The 25436-nt window shown below is 38.8% G+C and overlaps 1 protein-coding gene across 2 annotated transcripts in view; it reads right to left on the bottom strand.

Annotated features, from left to right (window-relative positions):
• Nucleotides 1-25436, bottom strand: part of INO80 (INO80 complex ATPase subunit) — a 112846-nt gene that overhangs the window by 20739 nt on the left and 66671 nt on the right. For both annotated transcript variants that reach the window (XM_031453288.2, XM_064485723.1), the window contains exons 25-28: nt 19436-19576; nt 14177-14402; nt 9967-10094; nt 1893-1987 (exon numbers count right to left, since the gene is read on the bottom strand). In XM_031453288.2, coding sequence (XP_031309148.1) covers nt 1893-1987; nt 9967-10094; nt 14177-14402; nt 19436-19576 — 590 coding nt within the window. The remainder of the gene's footprint in view (nt 1-1892; nt 1988-9966; nt 10095-14176; nt 14403-19435; nt 19577-25436) is intronic.

Raw genomic sequence — 25436 nt, 5'->3', positions numbered from 1 at the left:
TACAAAGACTTCTTAAGTGATATGTGAAGATGTTTATGATATACTGTTAAGTGGAATAAATGATGACACAATCATATCTACAATATGATGTGAATATAACCACAGACACACATTGAAGACTAGAAGGATATACCAAAAGGTTAACAGTAATGAGACTGTGGATGATTTTTACTTTCCTCATTAAATAATTCTCAAATTTTCCTCAATAGACATTTTACATAATATATAATGACCCAACTATTACTGGGGAAAAAAAAGCTTTTCTGTAAATGAGATTCTCAGATGTACAGTATCAAACTTATTAGTGGAAAAAAAAATCAAAACCACGAACAGTAGTGGGTAAAAAGACCTCTATTATTTAATGGTTTTTCTTCTAATATACAACCCATGCTGCCTCATACCAATGTGCCCAAATCACCAAGGTGCTGACATGCCTGGAGAAAATACAGGAGAAAACATACAGTCTATGGTTCTTGTATGTAAGAGTCTTGTCAGCTGGAGATCTTAAGGTTGGACTAGGTAAGGACATACTGAGATATGCTTCGTTTGATTTCAAAGTCAAGAAAAGATGAAGATCAGCTGGTAAACTTCTTTTCTGGGGGAGATGAAGCACACAGCAAAATCGTGGGGCTATGAGGCACTACTATGTTTATACATGTCTCAAGTAGTCAATTTAAGAATCAGCTGATAGCTTCTACTAGGTGAGAGGCCAAACAGTTGGTCCAAGGTGATTAACTAAAATAGTTTCAAAGCAGCTCTTCCCCTCACTGTTGGTCAAATAGCCACCTGAATTCATAAGCAGTTTTAACTTGGGAGTTATTGGTCTGAGTATATACTGTAAACCAAAACATCAGGATGTAACTCTTTACCCTTGCTCTATTATAAAGGATCATGCAATAGCTAAAATTCTCAATCAGATGGCATTCTATGTTGAACTATGGAGTCGTTTTATGCTAAATTGTTTTACATTTGAAGCAAACCATGCTTTAAAACTGAAATGAAAGAAATTAAAAATTGTAACCTAAATACAAATGGCTATGTGTTTAATTTTTTTCCCAAGAACCCAAAACTTAAATAGTAATAGACTCCACAATTATAGGCCTGAAATTCCGAACTGTTCTGATTTACAGAACATTGAAATCTACTCTATTCCTTAGTTTTCCAGGTCTAAGGAAAATTAAGGGTGGATTTCAGCAGACCTATCACTAGCAGAGCTTGGCTCTTTCCTTGGAGAGAGCAGTAACCAGACTCGGCATATTATAATGAGAACCTGCACTTAAGATAATTACGGCTCTGTAAGCCATCAGCATCCAGCGGGCAGTATTTGAAATTTCATAGGCTCATTATCAAGTGGGAGAAGTGCTGTGACTGAGAGCTACCAGCTGAACAGATTGCACACTATTGCAATTTGTCATACTGAACTATATTACTACAATGCTAGAGGGAAAGCAGGAAAAAGGAAGGTATTTTTTTTTTAAACTTATACAAAGTGAAACAGGTAAGCAAAAACAAAATGAAAATCAACTATACGACAACACCCAGAGATAGCCACTTAATATTTAAGGAATATAGGCTTGTAGACTTTTCCTACATACATACTAATCACATAAGGAAGATTCTAGTTCATACTCAGAAATTGTTTCTTTTACTGCCCAAAGAAATAGACACTGATTTGGTAAGAAACATTTCAAACACAAAAATTACCAACTCCATTTCCCCTCTCTCTCATAGACACACAGATCTATAAACAGATCTAGCTACCTCTAAAAATGGTAGGAACCATATCATGATTGTTTAACAATCTGAGATGTGTTGGTATTTCTTTTAAACTCACAAACTCAAGCATTAGAGGAAAATCAAATGAGAATTTCTCTAATTCCTACTAACATTACCTGTTCTGAAAATCAGCAACCATGTCCCGCCTCTCCGAGATCTTGGATGAGCCATCAAGTCTCATGTAGGTATGCTTCCTGTAAACCATATATTCCTGTCAATCAGAATAAAAAGATATAAGTCTGATGCAAATTACTGTATTCTAATTCCCACAAGCATCTCCCTACTTCACCTCCAGAATGATGAGAGAGAAATCTCAAAAGTACAGGAATATAATTTATAAATGAGTTTACTGCCAGTGTGTAAAAATAGTGGGTAACCTGAAGATTACAAACACCCACAATTTCAACTTGGAAGCTAATCTTATTCCTGCAGATGTCTGTAGATTTTGTGGAAAAAAACCAAACCAAACCAAACCAACCAACCAACCAAACAAAATGCAATCTCCAAACCAAAATGGCTTTTCAGTCACCAACCAGATGTCTCTCACGGCTATGGAATATCCAGTTTTCAGGGGTGAGGGGACGTTAAACATCAGAGTGAAGAGAAGACAAGGTAACTTTCCATGGCAGAGAATGTTCTTGGCATTATCTGTATGAAGAATTACAACTTTTAAGAATGGAGAAGAGACTTCAAGAAATGCAATGGAAAAGATGTATCTCCATTCTTGGAAATTCCAATTCCTCTTACAGATAATGTCCAAATGAGCACTGGTTTCCTCTTTCTTTACTCCTGATTATATGGATTACACTTTAAAAAGTCCACTTGTGGAAGGACTATTATCAAAAGCTCAAAACAGCTGCCCATTTATAAGAAACACCATGAAACATTTTTTTTCAGTTCTAGATAACTTTTTCCTATTGAAAATGATTAATCATTTCTACATTTAAGAGGTGTTTTTGTTAATTAATTTTTGGTGGTCAAATGTTCTTTTATTGCAATATTCTCATTATGTGGCTCTTATACCTGGCTGGGTATTTCAGCACAAAAGGTTGTTAAAGTTTGGTATGGCTGGTGCACTACTCTTAGAGCAAGCTGAATACCAGAAACCCCTTAATGCCTTGGCAGAGGTCTCTGGTTAGGGTACCTGTGAGGTGAAGCTGGCTAACAAAAGTAGACAAGCCCATCAAGAAATTATCTTCATTGTGTTTATATCTCTGTCTCTCTACATATATATTTCTTTCTGTCTCCAGGTGGTTCTTTAAGGGTTTTGATAATCAAAAAGAGGCAGCAAATATTCAGTCAAAGCAAGCTTCAAGTTCACATTTAGTGGTATAGTCCCAAAATGGGACTGGGTTAACAGCAAAAGAATAGGGAGTGTTTTGGATAAGGAGGAATTCAGGAAAGAAGAAAAATGACAGCATGATGGTCTTTAAAGCCTTACTATACTTTGGCAGCTAATCCAATCAGGGGATGTTGCCATCCAGAACAAAATACCTAGATTATAGAGAGCCCACAGATATGAACTTTAACCAAAAGATGGGCTTTGTGCATAGGCATTCTTTTGCTTTTTAAACCAGAACTTCTAACCTCAGCGAAAGCACTGATGAATGAATCTTCTTGTAGATCTTGTTGTTCATATCATTTATATATCAAGGTCAGAACACCACCAGAGATATTAATCCTAGACCATAATCAAACCAATGCTGATTACAGGCTGCCTGTTACTGAGGCAACGGAAGTGAATTTTTCCCATTTACTGATTTAAGCCTTTGTTCTCTCACCCAGGGGAATAGTGCGCTTTCAGAAGGCTTAGATGAGTTTAGATCCTATTTCAGTAAATAGCTTCAAAACAACAAGTAAATGGACATGGAAAAAGCATAAAAGCAAAACAGAGGAATGGTTACATTCTCAAACTACAGAAAAATGTCTGAAAGACAAAGAATGAGCTAAAAAAGCAATTCAATATTTCTTTCTTTCACAAATTCTGGTTATACCAAAGCTATTCTAGACGTCTCTCTAGAATACTAGGCCACTTGGAATATACTTAATCAAATGTTCATCTGGAAAGAAAAGCCTCATTTTTTTCCAATTGTTCCTTTCAAGAACTGTGCCCACTTCCATTTTTAGTTTAGTTTTCCTATGATCGTAAAAACAGCTAATGATTTAATATAAAATTCAATTCTACTTTGTTAAAAGAAAAATGCAAATTCTAACAAATGATTTGACAGCAGTCGTAGCACTTCTGAAAATTCAGTTAAAAATCCATTTTAAAAAATCTGTCCCCACTTAATCTCTGTATCAAAAGGTTTTCTAATATCCATCTTAAGAGCCTTGCTTAATATATTCTTTTCAAAGCCAGCAGCTGAGAGCTCGTTAATGAGTAACTATTTGCTGGATTCTGCAGTCAGATATCTTTTAAAGATGGCACAGCATTCCTATTTATCCCCCAACCCTCTGTAATTCACTCTTATGCTAGAGGACTACTGCTGGATGATTACTGCTTGCTGCATAACTTCACTGTGTTTTGTAAGAACAGTGTCATACTCAGCACTCCTGTGCATTAAGAAAGGCTTATGGGACAGAAAGGCCAACCATTACCCTATTCTTCCTTACACTTGCACTCTGAAGAAACCAAGGGTCTCTCTCACCCAAGTATATTTGGGGTACTTAGGAAAGGCTTTGAAAATGATCCATCAGTATGATTAAATTTCCTGGAATCCTGTAAAGCAAGAATTCCTTCTGCCACACTTAAGTTAGCAAAGTGAAAAGAGAAACCAAATGTAGACCTTCTTTCTCTCCCAGAAGCCTCATAATTTAGTACTCTCATTTAATTAAACTTAATTAAACAAATACGAATACCAGTACTCTCAAGTGGATCATGTCTAACCAAAGTAAGTTATAATACTGCTTGAACTAATGAAATAAAAATTATGGCTTTTAACATTTAGGAAGTCTTAAGTCTTGAACCTACATAGTTCCAGTAGATACTATTTTTAAAAATTAAGGGGTTATGGACAAGATGTACTCTTGGCATTTGAGTAATGATTTTCAACTGGGATTAGAATTCCTGGGTCCCTCTCCAAGAATCCTGTCACTGTAGGTCTGAGTTTGGGCTGGACTGGCTTATTTTTAACAAGCTCCAAACATGATTGCAATAGATATCCTTTATCTGCAGCTGAGAACCACTACAGAGGGAAGGTTGGGCAGGGTTCCTGAGAATCATGCTATCTCAGATGAGCAACACCTGAAGTTTGTTAGAAATGATGAACTGAGGGGCCAGACCTAATGAATCAGAATTTGCATTTAACATATGTGACTTGTAAGTACATTTACACTGTTGTAGAGCATACCCCTATGCTATTTTTAAAGCTCTGGAACACTTTTTTCAAGCAAAATATTACACAAAACCTATCTACTATAAGACAGATAAACACTTCTTATGCAGTAGCATGCACACAGAATTACTAGCATAACTCAAAATAGTTTTGCAAGTGCCTCTCAATCCTTTAAAGTATACTAAATAAAAGCAAATATTCACACACCAGATGGTGTAATACAGAAGGACTAGGTTCATCCTGAAGTAGTAGTGATAATGATGATGGTTAGCATTTATTGAACATTTACTAAGTGACAATTATTCTGTGTATTTTACTTGGTTTTGCTTATCTAATTACACTATAGCTATAGCCTTTAAGGTAGGTGTTATTATTGTCAATTTCATTTTACAGATGTTAAGTGAGGTCTCTAAAGTGACACAGGTAGTTGTAACAGAGCCAGGATGAGAACCCAAGTAGATTGGTTCCAGAGCCTTTGGCTTAACCCCTTTACCTACTGCTTCTCAGACAGAACAGAAAGTCATCACCACTAGTGGAAAAAAGGGGGACGGAGAAGCCCTAAGAGGTTCTGAATACATTATGTCCATAACCCTCAATCATCATCATAAAAAAAGGTAATTGGGCACTTGAAAAAATAAAGGCAAATGCTTATATATTCTTAATACAAACCTTCCATTCCGAGAATTCTTTTCTACTTCAAAGTTGCCTCTGATGTTCATTCTAACCCAACTTCACTGTCATAAAACAAACTGAGGGAAAGACTCAGTATGATCCATTTAAAAAAAATATATATATAATATACACATTATATATAAATATATAATACACATATTATGTATATATATAAATAAAAATACCCCACTAGATACATACTTTGAAGTCAAAGATCACATTTAACTGGTATTTACCTCTGCCTAGCACAATGCCTTGCTCACAACTTGCATGAAAAAGAAACGAACTGAATAAACAAGTGAGTTTGTAAGCTGACATATTCTTCTACCATTCCTAAGACCTAATGAAAATGCTAGTTAACAGTAATTCCAATTTGTTTTTCATTTCAAGGGGCAGTTTTAAAATACCCAGCTTCCCTGCATATTCAGAGTCACAGCTCCCAAAGGCTACCTGAAGCTCTAAGAAAAGCCAGCCCATAAATGATAGAACGCCTGTTTGGGATGGATCCTTCCCCAGTGAGGTACTTGCTGACTAGGCAAGTTACATAACCCAGCGTCTCAAATGTCATCATTACCTATGGATTATCTGGATTTAATTCTATGTTGCATTATTTTCATATATTGGTACAGTTCAACATTTGTTTGGATTTCAGTACTTAACAATCACACCACATACAGCACCAGTTGGCTGACCCTTTCCAGTACTTTTGTACTGCATAGAAAATACTGAGGCTCATTTCCTTAAATTACAGACTCAGTTGCTTGATGCAACAGGAATGAATCTCAAAAGAGACAACCCGGAGATAATGTACGTCATCTGTTGTGAGTTAAAAAGCTCTCTGCAACTACTAGACTATGGGGTGGGAGAGTGTTCCAAACCAGGATAAAAATGGTAGTGGTGGAAAAGTTTGTCTGACATCCAGCTGGATGTCACCATCTCAACTGTATAAGGGCTTTGTGTCCATAGTGCTTCCAACCAGCCAAGACCTTATAGCTGACTCAGCAAATATAACTGATAACATAATATTTAGTAACCTGCCATACCCCCCCCCCATTTATATCCCTGACATCTACCCATGGCACACTAAAAATTCCTGGCCCTGGATATTAAGTAGTTTCCTTTTTAAATCCTCTATCCAGAAATACTATTTCGGTATCATGAGAAAACATAAAACATTTCTGAACACAAAATTCTATTTGGAAGAAGATCTGACATATTCATTAGAAATTTAAAGTCAGATTTTTGCCCAACAGAGGCTATCAATCACTTTAGAAAACACTGAGCAAATACAAAGTGCCCAGAACTAGTACTTTTCACAAAATGGAAACTTGGCCATATAAAAGAATGTGAAAATTTTCACTATCTTTTAGTTCTTCTGAGTCCCAGAAACAAACATACAGCAAGACTAAGACACAGAACAAAAAACCCAAAAAGACTGTTGGACAAAGAGATGCTGACATGCTCCACAGCTACACAAAAGAGCATCAACAGCCCCAAGTGAGTTCTAACTCCTGCTCTGTTGGAAGTGTTTCTTCCCTCTTTGATATACAGGTGATATACAGGGTACAAGACGTCAAGGGAAAAAGAGAATCCTGAAGGGAAAAAAAAAAAAAAAAAAAACCCAAACAATCAAGCAAACAAAAACCACAACACTTTGAGAATGAAGAAGCAAGGCCAAGGTCAAGGTTTTTTTTTTTTTAAAAGAAAAGGTCAAGTGTACTAAAAGGAAAGCACCTTTATAGATGGGCCATTCTATAATGTGATCCTTAGGGTACATGTACCTACATTATTTTAATGTGGAAACATGACTCTTATGGATGTTTACAATGAAAGCTTCCATCATGAAAATAACTGAAAAACTCATAATACTCTTTGAAAAGATAATGAAAAGTGGATCTAATCTTGCACTGTCCCAAGATCCATAATACATTTACATTCCTATAAATGATCAGACATGTACTAAACATTGTGGGTACTGTAATTTCATACCCACAAAATAAATTTTGAGGACTAACCTCTTAGAATACTTAATATGGTTCCTTTGAGTAAATAATATTAAAACAGACCAAGAGGGGGGAAAAAAAGAACTTTAAAGAAAAGCAATGTTAAAAGGAAATGAATAGTATAGTATTAAGGAAACTAGACAACAGTTTCATTTTAGTTTTTCAGTACAGTTGCAACATTTTCTGGTTTCAGCATCCTGGATGCGTATTACACACATGGCTAAGAAATGTTAGCAGTTGCGAAATTCAGGCTTTGAATTTGCTTTTCCCTAATTTAGGACTCCCCATAGAGAGATATAACTACATGTAGAGAAGATTCTCAAGTTGCCTAGTTTGCAAAGCTTACTCACAAAGTCCACACCCCTCCAAAAACCCCATTGGACTACAGAGAGATAGGAAGTGACCCTGGTAGGTAGGGTTTACAGTATGCATCCTGAACAAAATTCATTATCATACTCTGAATTACTTATCTTAGTCATATTTATGAGTACCTAGCAGTGTGCAATATACAAAAAAAGGGACTAAAATGTAGGACTGTATCAAACTTACGCCACCCACACTCATCTTCGTCTACCAGAGCTAGCTTTTTTTTTTGATGGTTCACTCACTTTTCCTTGGAACTTCCCTTTAATATGAACCATCTTTTAGGACCCTGTAATATACTGATATAGCCTTGGAAAAGAAAGATCATTAACCCCCTTACAAAATCCTTAGCATATTGCTTTATCTACAATTCTTAGCAGCAAAAGATCACTACTTCATCTGTACTTCCCTGACTCTTCAGGAGAAGGCAAGTGACTTTATCCAGAGTCTCACTGAAGGAACGTTACTCATGTTTTGGCTGGTGGCATCATTTAGTTTGAACAGAACATTAAAGATACAGGCAGTCCTTTTATTTTGGATTATTGCTGTTAGGAACTTTTACACAGTCAAGATTTACATCAAACACAATGGCTTAATTACCTCTACTGTGACTTATAGTCACTTATAAGCATTTTTCCATCATTTAGAAATAGGTGACCTACTCGCAATACAAACCAGCAAGTTTCACCGGCTGACAGCATTCCAGGGGCTAAACACTGTATTAAACATAAGACTTAGTGATTAAATTGACCTCGAATATCATTTGTTATGTCTCTTGTTATAAGAAGTTGCTTATTTAAAAAAATCTGCCACCGAATTCAGATAAACTCAATGCAAAATTCAGCAAGCCAGCCTTGGCTTGTGAAGAACCTAAAATTCTTCCCTATTGCTACCCTTCATTCCTTCTGTAATGATTCCCTTATTCCTAGATAGAGATAATCATGATCCAATTTCTACTTATTTATTACCAACCAGTCCCTGGAGTAGCAGGGTTAGAATATAAAGCCTCAGAAAAACATGAGAATATTTATACACTACAGATATCCAGGTGCTTTCACCTCTTGACAGGTGGCTTTCCAACTTTCTTAAACTAAAGACTTACTCTAGTGGTTTGTTATTATTTGTCTTCACTTTCACTCCTGTTTCTATGTTCATGATTTTCTCTCCCTCAAATAAGCCATTACTTCGACAAGAAAGCTGAGAGAATGTCAACACAGGAGTACCGAAAGAAACAAAACCTGACTTGCACAGTAAGACACAGCTGTATTGCTCACCATAACCTAATGGTTGTCAACTTTGGTTGCATGTTGGGAGCTTTTGACTATCCTGATGCCTGGGTCTCATTCGAAACTTATTATGTAAGAATCTCTTGAGGATGGGAGCAGACATTATTATTTGTTAAAGCTCCCCCAGAAGACTGCAAAATGTAGTCAGGTGGAGAACTACTACATTAGTTCAGGTTGAACACTGCTGTTTTTTTACATAGAGAACTAATCCTAAATCTTCTTTTCTATACAGGATTTAGGAGGATTGTTTAAGAAATTCCTAGGTTTCAATCTACTTTAAAAGCAGGGAATTTCTTCCCTAGTAAGGGAAGGGAGGAGGAGGGGTTCTATTTCATTGACATAAGGTAAGAATCAGAAGTCCTTTGCACACTCCCACATCTGCCAGGAGTTATTTCTCCTCCCTTTCTAGACAGTAAAATCACAAAGATAAGTTTTAAGTTCCCAACAGGCAGGACGGACATTAGTCATGCATGTCTGATTCCACAAGTTAAATATCAAAGTGTTCTAGGTCCCCAAGGTTCTTTCTCCTACCTCCAGCAGGTCTATCATCCTGGTCATCTGAGAGTAGATAAGGACCCTATGTCCTTGAGACTTGAGCCGAGTCAGCAGGACATCAAGGGCATACAGCTTTCCACTGTCAGTGATGAGGCTCTCCTTGCCTAGGGAGAAGAAATGGGGGGAAGCGGGAAACTATTTAACTGAAGCAGCAAAATCACTCACTGCAAAGCTGTATGCAGCCAATATTACTACAACCAGGATGCTTGTCATTGTGAGAGCGGACAAGTAGAGAAGAATGCAAGGCACTGTTAAATCATATCCAGTAGTGCTCTGGGAAGAAATATCCTTAAAGAGTGAAGTGTAGGTCCCCTCCCAGCTGACAGTTCCCAATCAGACATCTGCTGCTAAGGCATCTGAAAACTTCCCAGCTCCACATCCTTTATTCAAGAGACAGCAGGTACACGTGGACATCTAAGAGTAATGCCCATGTCATACCTGCTTTAAGTGACCTGAGAAACCTGTTTTTTCTTTGTTCATCCTATCTCTAGATACGTTTCTGCCAGTTCTATGGCTAAATGGTTTACCTCTTGAAGGCATGCGAACACAGAGAAACAAGGGCTGCTCTTGTCTGCCCCTGAAGACACGTAACCACCAAGAAATGCACTTTTTAAAAAAACAAAACAAAATCAAAACTCCTTCTCTTGGATGATTTCAAATATGTTGGCTGGTAAATGTCATTATCCTAGGCTGTAATTCAATAAAGACACTAGGGCTTATTCAGCTTTTCAGAAAGACTTTGGGTTTCTGTGAAATGGAAGCTGCTTTCACTCACTAACTTGTGCTTTCTCCTTCCTCTTCCCACTTAAAAAAAAAAAAAAGCATTTCAGGCAGAGATCTTTAAAGAACACTTAACTCACAATTTTTCATCTTATCCATTCAGTATCATTCAACTCCCATCACATTTCAGGAAGGAGAGTTTCCTGTTTGCAGACCAGTCCATAAACATGCCCTGAACAATTGCTGCTATTAAAAGGGGAAGAGATGAAGCTTAAGGACCTGAGAGATGTAAGAGTGTATTTGGAAGTCGCTGTAGGACACAAAAAGGGAGACAGAAAGGCTAGTGATATCACATAGACAACTAACCACTGAAAGTGAAAAAGAGAAAACTGTTGAGAAAAACACACTGTCTACCCTTAGTTTCTGGGTTTGAACCCATTATTTCCCCTCTGAATTGCAGAGGCTGACTGTTGAGAGCAATCCAAGAGTTTTCAACGGTCATTTCTCTGTTCTCACCACTATCTGCCAAGTACACAATTAATTGTACACACCAAACAAGAAAGGATGTGCTGACAGCACCACAACAAATCATCAGCCACTCTGTTTTTGCTACAAAGCCACAGGTCCTGGATGTTTACTTCTCTGCACTGCAGCCTGCCTTTTCCCACCTTCGGAACATTGCCAGGTCACATTTCTCCCTCCACCACCCCCTCCCTGATGCTGTGGCACACACCTTTGTTCAGTCTCTTTGTTTGGTCCTGTTTAGATTATTGAAATGCTCTCCTTTTTGTTGGTCTCCTTACCAACACAATCAAATGACTGCAGCTGGGACAGAACCGATTGCTAAGCCCTCATGCTGGCACCAGACAAGGAGGTCTGTATAAGTTCCCGGTCTCATAGGCAGCAGTGCTTTCATAACAACTTCAAGGGTTTCTTCTTGTTACAATTACCCTTCAACTTTAATTGGGGTCCCTGGTGACCCTCAATTTTGATAGCTCCTAAACATTCCCCACAGAGCTACCAATCAGCTTTAGACAATAAAGTTCTTTTTTTTTCCCCTCATTAAAAGCACAGGAAAGTGAAAAAAAGAAACCCACATATTTCTCAGTCACTGAGTGAGAGTGGGCAAGCTAAGCTCATCAGATTTCTGCAGCTTGCCTATCTACTCTCTCCAATCGCATATACTCCCTCAACACAAATATTTAAGCATATACAAATCTGTCTTGTGTCTGAATTTTAAGAGGCTTCTATTCATCTCAAAATCATGATTTAATGGTTTTCACACAATCCTGCTTCCCATATCTACTTTATTTTGCTAACCAGAACAAACTGATGCTAGGATTAGGAAAACTCAGAAATGAAGATGTATACACACTTAGAAGAACGCAGCTCTGAATTCGCCTAAAAGAAGCAAGGAATCATGTCTGTTGTTAGCTTGTTATAGTGTAGGTAGGGAAGGTGGAAGTGAATGAACTGGATTTCTTTGGACTTCCCTGAAGGAAGAGGCCCAAGAAGGAAGAGACTTCGGTAACAGCCTTAAAACTCTTAAGGAGAAAAAATAGGTTTCTTTCACTGCACACACTGATGTGTTCTGGGCCTGGCATCCATTACCCAATTTTCAGAAGCTACCACAGTTGCTCTGAACAAGAGCACCACCTGTTGCTAAGAAGGGCATAGAGCCAAGAAGAGCACAATTCCCTAGGAATTAGGCTGATTCTGCTAAGTCAAACCTGTGCCCAGCTGCTTCTTTAAAACAGAAGCTTAAAAAATGCTGAAAAGAACAGATCTATCCTACTTTCTTGCAATCTTCCCTACAATCCTACAGTACAATCTTACAGTATTTTCACTTAGACACAAGTTCTTACTGACCACAGTTTAAGATCCTGCTCACAGACAAAACGAATGCATCCCATGGCAGTAAAATTAGGGTAACAGATTAAATAGTATCTCCTTTTTCCAAGGAGAGGAGACTTTTAAAGAGATTCTACATACTTCTTTCTCCTGGTGAAACAGAGACACATTCAAGGTGTGAAATTCAGGAGATTTTGCTCAGTCTCTCAAGGAATGTAACAGAACCAACTCTTCCCAGGGAAACAGAAAACATAAAAGTATAGAGGAAAGAGAGATAAAATACAGGTTCCAGTGACCCTTCCACCCTCTACTGCCCTGCCTAGCCAGTCTACCGAGCACAATGGGGTCAGTGAGGAGCTGGTTGGTTCTCACAGTAAACAGCCAGTGAGGCTGGTGCTTTTTATCGATGCGAAAAGAACTCAGACACTTCCTGCTATTTAAACAAGGTCCATTTTTCTTTCAAAGAACAGGAAAAGCCACAAGAGATTCCCACAGCGCCAGCAATAAGCCTTCTCCTCCTGTACTGGGAATTTAGGAGTCAGTATGCAGAAGGGATAAAGAAACTTGTGCTCATCTGCCTGGGACTCTGTGGTCTCCATACCTGCTGGCTTCTACTCCTCTATTCCCACTGCTACTCAGGCCTGCTTTACACCTGGGCTTTCCTCTCATCTTCCAACAATATACCTTCGCCCGCTGCTTTCATGTGCTCTAAGTCAGCTAAGGCCATATACATATAGTTCTCATACACCCGAAATGGTGTTTTCCAGTTCAGAGCACTCCCAAAGCTACTAACAAGTAGACTCAAAGTCTCTCAACATTTGACAAAGTGAATATTAAATGGAAAAGCCAGGCCTTAAACCCTAAACCCACTTATCTCTTAGAAATAGCAGAGCCTCTCTTTTGAATGCTTAACTCTAGTTTACTTCCATTACATGCCAATAAGATGAATACAATCAAAGTATCAGAGAAATTTGGACAACTGAAACGAACACGGTAGCTCTAAGCTGCCACTCCAGTTTGTCAGCAGGTGTAAGCAAAGAACATGAGCCTATGAATCCTGCATTTGGTTTCCTTAAAAGTAGTCTCACTAAAGCAAAGAAGAAAACCTAGTTTCCTTTCAACCCTCGACCTTGACCCTAGAAGGTCTGGGAATCCGCTAGCATTTTGGCACTAAATACTGTTTTTCTTCTGATTATCATTCAGATCTCTAGTGCTTCGTGCAGGACACTGTTTACGCTACTTAAACTAGGCTTTCTGTGAGTGACGACATTCTCATTCATTCCACTGGCAATGGCACAAGACAACTGTACTCACTCGACCTGGAGACTTTCCTACCAAGTTTATTTTTATGGCCCCCCTCCCCTCCAAAGAGTGGTATTCCTTTTTTTAGCTGTAAGCTTGTCGAAAGAGAGTATTTAGGCAGAAATCTAAAAAAATTTATCTCCACTCCAGTCACAAATTACTTAAGTATTCTTACCTATAAGTCGCTAAGGGCAAAAGAGGAAATAGAAATCCCAAGAACTCTGAATTCCAAATATCTGAAACCACCAGAGTATTTCCCTGGTTCTTCTCTTGCCAAAGCTGGGAACATATGCCAAGAGAAAGGAGGACTCACCTGGAATCCTGATGAAAGACCAGCCATTCTGAGGCCTAATGCTCCACAGTCCTCCTGCTGGCTCTGGGAAGAACTGGGACCTTCGATTTAGCCAGTCTGCCGCCAGTTCAGGGGCCCCATTCAACAAACACTGCTTGGCTGCCAGACTCCCTCCTTCCTTCAGCACTCGCCGCTCATATTCTGCACTTCGGTCATTGCAGTAAGAATCCAATGGCACCGCGGTGACCTGCAGGGAGATTCACATCAGATGGCTCTTTCACATTTTTCCACATCCACTAAGCCTTTTGGGAACTTCAACTCTGAAATCAGACTAATCTGGATAATTCTTAGGCTAGTGATTTTTAACTTCTCTGCTCTGACAAACTAAGCCATCCTTAATAACTGACTTAATGAGCTTCCCCAAGTAAAAGGCCAACCTCCATAACATGAACCTGCAACAAATTAAAGATCCAATGAGTGCTGGAGTTTGCAGATAAACTGGAATACCAGGTCAGGAATAATTCTATCACAAATGTATAAATATCTGTTCATTTTGCTACCTCCCTTCATAGCCAGATAGTGCTTTTGGTAAAGTTCTATTAGCCAAACAAAGGATGGTGAGGCCAAAAAGGGAGCTAGAGATAGCCATCATTAAAGAACTAACAGTATCCACCTGGTGCATCTGAAGCTCTTCTTTAATGCTCGATGGCAAAGCTCCCAAGTTTATCAACACTTCTTTTTCCTCTTCCCTGACCAGGTTGCTGACTGATGGAAGATAAGAGAATCTTTCTTTCAGATCGTAAGCTGTGGGGAGCAGTATGCGTAGGGAGTGGAGCAAGCAATTGCCAGACAGTAGTGGATTCACTTCTTGGCTAGGGCAGAGGCTTTGCACAAATTCTTATCTCATCACAAGGTGCAACAACACTCAAATGCTGCTCTTCAATGGAACAGAAGGCTCCTGGCAATTTAGAAACATAGGCTTTTATCCTTCTTTAACAACCTGGGTTTATTCCCATTCAAATAAGCAGTTATGTATTCAAATGGCGGTGAAATCATCTGATAAGGAGCCTGACGTTACCTTTTGTTAAAATTTGGAGGCTGTGATTACCTGTAAGTCAAAGTGGATTAAAATTGTAAAGTCCCATTATAAGCGGTAAATTGCTCAGAAGAAACTTGGAGCCAGACCAAGAAACAGGGAGAAAGTGGGTATAAGGAGCTAGGGCAGAGGTATGGGAAAGATCAGAACATTAACGTATTGGCTGTACTTAGGTAGTTCTATTGTTTCTATCATTTCTTAGAAGTCAGACATTTAGGAAAATCTATCTTGCTATTAACTTTTCTATTTCCATGCCCATCAGTCTTTAGGGCAATGTCTGTCAAGTGTTTGTAGGCATAATAACCTCCTTGGGAGCTTATCTAATGTGTAGATTTTGATCCACATCTAAGGGAGGAGTCAACAGTTCTAGGTTTTTAACAAGCACCCCAGCATCTCAAGCCAAGCCTTGAGGAATACTGCCCTTGGGTACATGAACAGTCAGCAAGCTGATTATGGGCTGCAAGTGCCTCTGCTGCAAACAAGGATACTGAAACCAGAGAAAGCATCATTTACCAATAACCACAGAATACACTACTCTGGCTTGCAGGCTGAGTTTAAATTGCGTTTGCTAGGGAGCAGTGCCACCTATGGTCCAGATGGGAAACTAGAGTGCGTCATAGCAACCTGGGCCCCTGGACCTCTAAAACCCAGGTAGGCTCACATGTAAATCAGTTTACTCAGATAGTACTAGAAATAGGTTTTGGTAATCTCTTTATCACCTTTACCCACTCCAAAAGGAGTCTGTTCTCTTGCTTCGAAGTTACCCATTTTTCCCACTGAAAGTTGAGCATAGGCAAGTGAAGACTGAAACACAAAGGTGATTAAAAACTAGGTTTCTGCCATGACTTGCCCTGGCAGTAGCCCAGCAGATACTGGACCAGAGACGACATCCACCATCTAGGGTATGAATTCCAGAGCCTGACAATCAATAGTGGCTATACTTCCATAAAAATGGTTTGAGAAGCAGTGACCTGGGCTACAGAAGTATGACCAGTTCTATATAGCTCAACAGCACGTACACTCTTGGATGAGTAAGCACACTTAGTCTTTTCTAATGAGAGATTCATACTGACCAATTTTATACTCAAAGATAATTGCTTTAATGTTTTTCTTTATTTTGTAGAAAAGCAGAACCTATAATGGAATTATATATAAGAACTTTGGGCCCATATTCTGAAGATGAAAAAGCAAAAGATAGAAAATCATGAAGGAATAGGGGGAGAACAGTGACATAGGAAAGAATGTTTTTCCTGTCTGGGACTCATTTCTAGGCACTCTTACATTTTAAAAACAAAACTTTTTCCAGTTACAAACTTTCACCTATTTTCCAATTTCATTTTGCTGACAGCCTTCCAAGCTCAGGATTAAAAACTAGGAGGTTTGCAAGGCAGTCCTTAGTGAAGTATTTTTTAATGTTTTGATAAGCTTCTTTGGTAGGAGCCCTGGATCAAGATATATGTGGAATCATAGAATGTCACTGTCCTCTTTTAAGTACGTAAGCAGTGAACTCATGAGGTCTAAAAAGAGGCAAACAAGTCCATTTCTACTTAAATCATGCTTTCCAAGTCAGCTCTATCCTAAACAGCCTCCACCCATTCTGGTAATTCCAAGTAGCCTTCCTGATTGCTCAGAAGCAGGGGTAGGTGAAGCATGACATACCATTCTCCCCACCCCACATCTCCACAAATGGAAATGTATACTCCCTGTAGTCCCATGAGCTAACCCCGTTTCTTGCTTCATTAACTTCCTAAACTATAGCATCTTCAGGGGCTGCCTCCTCAAGCATTCAGCGCGTCCTTCCTGAGGGCACGTACATTCCTGCTCTAGCTCTAGGAAGCGTGACCGCTCCAAGCGCTTCAGTTTTCTGGTATGATGAATTCCCAGGGTTTTAGTTTATTAACCCTACAGAATGATTTCCTCAGCTAGTGATAATTCCTTCCTTAGTGGCACAGTTCTTTCTGAAATGACCCTAAAGTTTTCATAGCATATGCCACGGAAATTAGTCTTAACTCAAGGCTGGGGCTGAGGCTTCAAAGGAAATCAGTTTCTCCCCCATCAGAGATGCGCTGGAAATCAATATAAGATAACTGCAGCATCTCATGAAATGTTACCTTATTCACAACCCAGGCCAGATCTGAAAGGTTAAGAGCTTGTGTATGTGTGTATAAAATATTCAGACATGTTTAAACCTCTTCCTCCCGTCCTCACAACTGTGGTGTAATTACTCCCATTTCAGGTTTAGCGTATGCTACATGAAGAAGCTCTACAAATAAACCTGGGGAGAGGGGCCGAGCAGGAAAGGGTACTGGCCCCTGAGCCAGATGAGAAAAGCTTTCTCCTGCTTCCTGCCTGCCACCACACCTTTATGCTACTATAGCCTTCTTTAAGCTACTATTGTCTTTGAGGGAAACATCAGTACAAGGCATGACGGTTTAGACTTCAGGCTCCTCAGAAAACAATACTTAAGTAGTACAGTGGGGGTCTGCATGTGTAAGAATGTCAGGAGAGGGGTTATTCTTCAGAGCGGTTGGCTACAGAGCTCTGAATGGTACAAGTGAAGATTTTTTATGTCCTTAAATGCAATTACAGCCTAGGGCAGCTCACTTTTTATTGGCTCTATAAAACACCAAGAATATGAGAAGTAAAAAATGTCTTGACATCCCTTTCTCAGAAATCTAAACTTCCTCTTATAGGCCTCTCATTATACACAACAGATTAGGAGAGAAAGGAGGAAACAAACCACACAATTATGAAGCCTGAAGAAAGCCTGCTTTCTATGGAAGCACTTGGTTTTAGATAATTCCTAGAAAAACTGCTTTTCCCTGCATCAACTTAAATTTCAAAGACCAAGAATGCTTTGGAAGAACCGGACATACACAAAACCCAAATACTTTCTGGATAATCAATAAAAATGAAACAAAGCTAACAGTGGCAAGGGAATCAAGTTTGTGTAGCACAGGACCAGGAAAATTTATGCAGGTAGGTAATCAGTGGGACTCAGTACTATCACCTCATTTCCATCTGTCATCTTTCTTTGGACCCTCTACCAACTTAATAAAGATGCAGGCTGACATAAATAATGGTAGAGAAATATCACTAAGGAAGATTTTTAAATTTCCATCTTCTTTGACTGGAACTTTGAAAACAACAGACTTGCTAGGATGAGCGGAGGAAACAAGATAAAAACACAGAGGGTAAGGAAAGTCAGCCTCTTAGTCTTCGGGCCAACTGAAAGTTGTCCCTTAGAGCAAAAGAAAACAAGCTGAGAAGACAGAAACTCACGTTTGCTCTAACCACAGTCTGGCCACATCTTTACTCTGCCTCTCTCCTTTCATGTACTTCTTCATGGTTGTAAGAGAGCTACTGTCTGGCTCTGATCAGCAAAGACAGTAAAGAGCGGAAGATGTATGAAGTAAAAAGCTGTGGGGTGCTGGGGGAGCCTTTGCAGTGATGCTGTCAGCAATCACCAACCAGAGTGCCCTGTTATGATAAACAGGGTATTAGGAAGGATCTAACAGCTGTTCAAAGTTGAAAAACACAACAGAAACTATTTCCAATCTGCAAGTAAGGCTACAACTGCTGAATGGCAGATAAGGCGCAAAAGACATCTTTCAGAGGGAACATACTTATGAACGACAGTCCAGGTAGGGCTGCTGAGAAAAGCGAGAACACCAGCTAAGAAATTTCTTGATGCTGGAGTGTTATGTTTCCTTTTGTTATCTGGAGACTGTACTGAGGCGATAAGGCCAGATCAAATCTCCCTCCCAAACTGGCCCCCTCCTCTGAAAAACCCTCGAAAACCTCAATGCAGGTGACAAATGGCTCCCTCACCTTTTCAAATATCCCACTGTCCCTGTCCCTGCTTTTGGGTGATAATCTACCTGACAGATGGCTTGCTCCCATGGTAGTTTAGCGCCCCAGACTAAATGAGAGGAACTACATAGGAGGGAAAGAAGCCACTGCTAACTACCATACAACTATTCTCAAACCAACACAATTCAAAGTGAGGAGTGCAGTCCTGGGAAAGCCAGGAGCATGGATGCTCTTCCGAAGTACTGAGCATTTATATGTTTCTCCAAGTCCAAATAGCTTAAAACAGTTCTGTTTAAGAAATGGATCTCTTGAAAACCGGTTTATTTCTTCAAATACCACCTATTTTATCTCTTTCCTCCTGTGGCACTTACTCGTGGACTGGCCACACACAAAAAAGATGGCAGCTCAGTGAGCAGGCAGCAACGAAGCGAGGAGGTAGCTGATCTCCGCTGATGGATGACCTGGTCTGAGTAGCCACTCACTGCTTTACAGTGGCTGCTGAAAACCAGAGACTACAAAACAAAAATGCAAATTAAATTAGTACCATTGACAATTATGTTCAACGTAAGAAAAACGACATGTAGTCAAGGTTCATGCTAAGTTCAAAATGTGCTTTTATTAATGTACCTTAAGTAAATATCATTTCTAAGTCTGTTTTTTTCTGGAAAAGATACTGTTTATTATAAATAGTCACTGCAAAACGTCTATTAGACAAAACAATATTTTGTGTATGTGAGGGGAAAGTTTGGTTCATTTGTTAAACTGTGGATACAAACTCTTGTCTTGAGTTAAAAACGATAATGACCAACAATGTTTCCTTCTAAATTTTTCTTTAAAGAAGATCAGCTTAGTATCATATGCGTGTACTAACAATGCAGTGCCGTTCTAGGAAGGTTCGATGTTTTATTTATTCAGAGACATCAATACAAGCTGTCAGGAACAGGAAATGATATCCTTTAGTTGCTCTGCCTCACTACTATTCAAAAATTTAAATTCTTCATTTATTTACCATATCAATTCATTTTAACAGACTTAAGTTCAGGTTAAAGCTTTAGTCTGTAGCCATTCATATGAAAAATTTTTAAATTGGAATGTTCACATACAAAGAATCTGTCAGTGGGATTACAATGCTGTATATCGCAGAAGCAGTTCTTCAGTTCAATGTTAGATATTTTTATCTTTGGATCTTAATTCTTCATTACTTCACTTACTTGTCTTACTGATTTCTCAAGGCAGCTGATAATCTAAGTAACTCTATGAATAAAAATAACACAAAAAAATGCAAGATGAACAGTAATCAGGATCCTCTGCAGAAGACTAATACTTATAAACCCAGCACCAAGAGTGTTCAGTACCAAATCTCTTCAAAGCTTCTTTGTTTAGTGTGTATCTTCTCCTGAAGTAAATCGGTTCTTCAGGATCACAGTTTGAAAGAAGCCATCTCAAGTTGTCTAGTGGGACCTATGTATCATTATCTGCTTCCACGAAGCAATCAGCATCTTCTAAATAACGGTCATGAACTGAAAGGATTTAACTGTTTCCAGCAGAGTTGGGACATCTTCAGTGGTTTCTAACCACACCATATGGAAGGCTTTACAACACTTTATTACAATGCTGGACCTCTGTAGCTTTGACACATTTGGTATTTTTCTTTAGATGCTAAGGTCCTTGCCATTAGCCAGAAAAGAATTTTAATCTTCTGATATAATTTTCTAACACTATCTGTGTTCTCATATTTATGTTGGCTAGCATCTGCACTGAAGTTCATCCACCTCTCTACATGTTTATGCCCATTATCATCCGAATGCCAAGTGTGAGGATCATTATGAAGATTAACAGACCAAGTGTCACCCTGTTCTTCCAATACTGAATAATGAAGAGCTAGAACACTGAAGATAAAAAAATGTAGCCAATTTTCTTGTTTTCCTTAAGTCCACTTCCAATTATCAGTGATAGCTCCTCCTGCCCCTCCTGGGGGTGGAGAGAAGATACAAGCCTAGCAACCGCTACTCAAATAAGTAGTAGTTCAAGGCTGCTAACTGGGGTGTCCACTGCCACCCAGGTGGCTGAGGTAGCAGCAGTGGCTGGCCTGAAGACTTGAACTCTTACTAACTTCTAAAGAGCAGTAGCTAACAGGGTCTCTGTCAGGGATCTCTTAAAGCTAACCCCATTTCCAGAATTCTTAAATGGCAAAACCCAACAGAAGCCTGTTTCTTACTTCATTTCTACAGTATAAAGGTAAGAGATGAAAGAACAACCATTTCCTTCAATTATTTTCTCTTCAATATTGTAGGTATTAACAAGAAAGCAATATAACAATCACTACAGGTAGTATTTTATTTATTTATTTATTTATTTATTTATTTATTTATTTATTTATTTATTTATTTATTTATTTATTTATTTATTTATTTATTTTACACAGTATGTTATTTGTGATACCTTTCTGGGAAAAGTCTAATGATGATTCTATTTCCAGGGGTGGTCATTCCTAAATCAGAACATGTTCACTTGCCTTATAGGAGCTAGGTTAAGTTGGTATTCTCCCTGGAAGTCTCTAAGTCAAGGTGATTTGTAGCTTTTTGATTCCAGATTTAAAAAGTAACTAGCTAGCTCAAAATGTTCAACATACACAGCCTTGGCTTTAGAGAAGCCCTGAATACCCCCAGCATATTTCACTCAATCTATTCTTTTCTCTTAACATTAGTTTCACCAAATCTTACTTAGTACAGGTGGTCCTTGGTACCATATTACCCGTATTCCCTTCACATAATATGAACTGCTAGGCACTGCTAGATACAGAATATTTTAATGCTTAATACATAAGAACACAAAGGACACCTTAGACACCATTATGTAGGATGCCTAGCGAGGGGTGGGGGTTGCAGGAAGTAGGAATAGAAATGAAGGTTCTTTACTTCTTTAGTCTATTTTGGCCTAAAACAAAATTTTTTTAAAAAGAAAGAAACAATGTCACACTGTGGGAGATGTGACTCAGTAATAACGCGGTCACAGGTTTTGCTCTTCTATCGTCCCTTCTACATGTGCTTGAATGTTTTGGTACCCTGCAGGCACTGACAACTGTGTGTCTTGCTGCCAGCACCACAATATGCACACAGCAGCGAAGTCAGGCTTTTGTAAAGAGTCTTTTGGCACCATGAAAGAGTCTCAAGTGAAAATAAGTCAGACAGTATAATAGGCCCCAGAGCTGTACACTTCTTGCCACTGTGTAGCATAGAAAACACACAGATGTTTGTCTCTCAGATATAGACTTACCCACTTAACAAGGGACTATATTTTACTGTCTTATTTAAAATTAAAAAGAATACTTATTCCAGTGTTTATAAATCAATTGCTCAGACTATATGGATTCTATTTTCACAGATATTTTAAGTGACCAAAAAAGGGGGGGAAATAAAATACAGAAAAACCCTGAATACAATGGCTTCGCAGAGCTTTCCACAAGGAGTGTTGGCAGCCCTCATGATCTCAGGAAATGATGACAGATACACACTATAGTTGCAAATTAACATCTAGTGGAAGTTTTTGGAAACTTTCTGTTTAGAGGATTCTTCATCAATAGCCATTCAAACCTCTCTAAGCAATTAATAGAGAATAATGTCTAAAACTTAAACACACACAACTCTTTTCAAAACAATTCTTTATGTTTAGATTCTTTTGTCTATTTTAAATTGCAAAATCTGAAATGCCCCCAATTTCTTTTTTTGATGGGGGGAGGTAATTAGGTTTATATATTTATTTATTTGATGGTGGTATTGGGGATGGAAACCAGGACCTCATGCATCCTAACACGTGCTCTACCACTGAGCTATACACTCCCCAAATGCCCCCAATTTCTATGAGCTAGTTGGCTCACTAGAGTTGCAGAGTATATAAAGCTTTCAACATATATAATGCCTAAACAGACCATTACCACAATAGCATTACTGAGACTGGGACAGGAAATGGAATCAATGCTGGTACTCCTGTTTCTGCCAATCATCATTTTTAATGTGATACTTGCACTCTAACCTTGCAAAACTGTACAAGAAAGAGCTGGCCAGAGCCCATAATGGGGAAGGAAGTGTGTAAGAATGAGTTCATGGAAGTTTTGAACTAAATACTATTCCTCCTTGAACTTATTATGCTGGCTTTTGCTCCACAAGCATCACAAGAGAGGGAAATACCAGAAAAGCATTCATGTCAAGTAAGAGATTTTAAAAGGCCCTAAACTTTTTCAGAATGACGATAAGATGTCATCTTATCTGTGTCCTTAGCCTAGTTCTTAGTTCCTTGATGTCAACGTATCATTCCAAAGCCAGTATTATGAGAATGATACTTTCTTGAACTCTGTAACACAGAATTCAAATTCAATATTCACTGCAGAGTGAAAACAAGAGTTTTACAGACACACTTAAGTAGGGAAGAAAAGAGCTTCTCACTATCCAGATTCTATGGGTGGGAAGAAAGATGGGAGGATTGAGTTAGACTGCCGAATATAACGTCAGGTAGTACATGATATGAGACAGCTTACCAAGAACAAGACTACAACATAAAGCTAAGTCAACATTCACTGACTGTCTCCTCAGAGGAATAAGAACAAAGCCTTCACCTTGGTCTGATGATAGGAAGCCATATTTAGGAGAAATGCTGCTGGAACAATACCTACTACTCTTCATAAAACAAATGAAGGTACAGAAGAGAACAGAATGAAGGGTTTTCTTCAATAAGAGGATAAAGGTGAATATGGAAAAATTAGTTCAAAGTTAATTTAGTAGCTCCAAAGATTTTTAATCAAAATTATTACTTGAGTCAGATGAATACCCCCAAATGTCTGCCACCATGTCTGTGTCCCCAGGGTGAGCCACAGCTGCCCCATGCTTTCCCAGGAGACCCCAAGATTAGCAGGCCCCCCAAATCTAGACTCACTCTGATCAAACAGGTCCATCTGTGCATGTTAAGATTGAGAAAACAACTGGGAGTCCATAAAGATACGGCAAGACAGATATTCAAATTTGGAGTTCAAGGGAGGAGTTTAAATTGGAGAAATCTGTGAGTTATGGCATTACATCTTGAATAGATAAATGCAGAGCTAAGAGATGGTATACAGATACTGTTTAATACCTATGTACCTCCATTCTTATTTCCCATCCACCTGATTCCCACCCTCATCTCACCACAGGTTATTTGGAAGCCATGAGACTTGTGCCCATGGTTTTGTAGGACCTTCAAAGAAGGTCTGTCAGAAGTACCAGCAGAATGACTAATCTTTCTTCCCAGACCCAGCACCATTCAAATCACATGAGTAACTGACTGGCTGCCTAGTCCACCCACACCTCCTTCCTGAGCAGCTATGGCTTGTAAATTAAAGTACTTCCAGCTACCACTACCCCAATAAATACTCAGAAGAACTATGGGCCACTCAAAAGAATTTTTAAGAAATCCTTCCATGTAACAAAAAATAATACGAAATATATTCTACATATACACTGTATTTATATACATTAAAAAATTATTTGAATAGTACAAGAGAAAGAATCCTGGTACTTGCTTTCTATTTTAGCATTTCCCCTTGTCTCTTCTCTCAGGTTTGTCTGCCTGAAAATAATCCCGAACTTTACTTTTAAGACTGACTGTGAACGTGGAATCTGAATTCATGTTCTCCCACCAAAACGCTGAAACATAATTTGTGTTTACTTTGCATATTAAAACAAGGCTACTCCACTTTCTAGTATCATAAATGAAAGCAAAACCAAGAGCTGGAGAAACAGCACCTCTTCAGCATTATATTTACAATAGTCAAAGTTACATAATCAGAACTAGGTTGGCAAATCAAATGAAAATGCAAGATACAGAACAGAACAGAGATTGCAATGAAAAAAAAATTGCTCACAAGGAGTTAGGGCTTATGAGCAATGAAAGACATGTATTATAGTGTAGTAATATCTTCCCCAACTGACATCTGCTGTGACTAGTAAAACTGTAAACAGACAGGTGACATGGAGAGCATGAAGAGATATCAATATCCTTTCCAATTTAAGAATTTTCATGGTGTCATAGAATCCATCTATAGCCTAAGTCAAAATCTCAGAACAAGGAATACCAAAACAAACTTGATAATGAAGTAACTAATATAAAAAGCACTGTGGCTCCTCCTTGCTCTTTCTCTTGAATCACTCACTCTGGGGGGAGCCAGCTGCCATGCCATGAGGACACTGACACAGCCCCATGGAAAAGTCCACAAGTAAGGAATTGAGTCTTCCAGCCAACAGCCAGCACCAACTCACCAGGCATATAAGTGAGCTAACCTGGAAGCAGATACCATGGCTCCAATCAATCTTTCAGATAACTGCAATCCTAAGCATATCTCCT

The sequence above is a fragment of the Camelus dromedarius genome, chromosome 5, assembly GCF_036321535.1.
Source record: "Camelus dromedarius isolate mCamDro1 chromosome 5, mCamDro1.pat, whole genome shotgun sequence".
NCBI classification, from domain to species: domain Eukaryota; kingdom Metazoa; phylum Chordata; class Mammalia; order Artiodactyla; family Camelidae; genus Camelus; species Camelus dromedarius.
The sequence above is the reverse complement of the archived record's forward strand: the minus strand, read 5'-3'. Positions and strand labels throughout refer to the sequence as shown.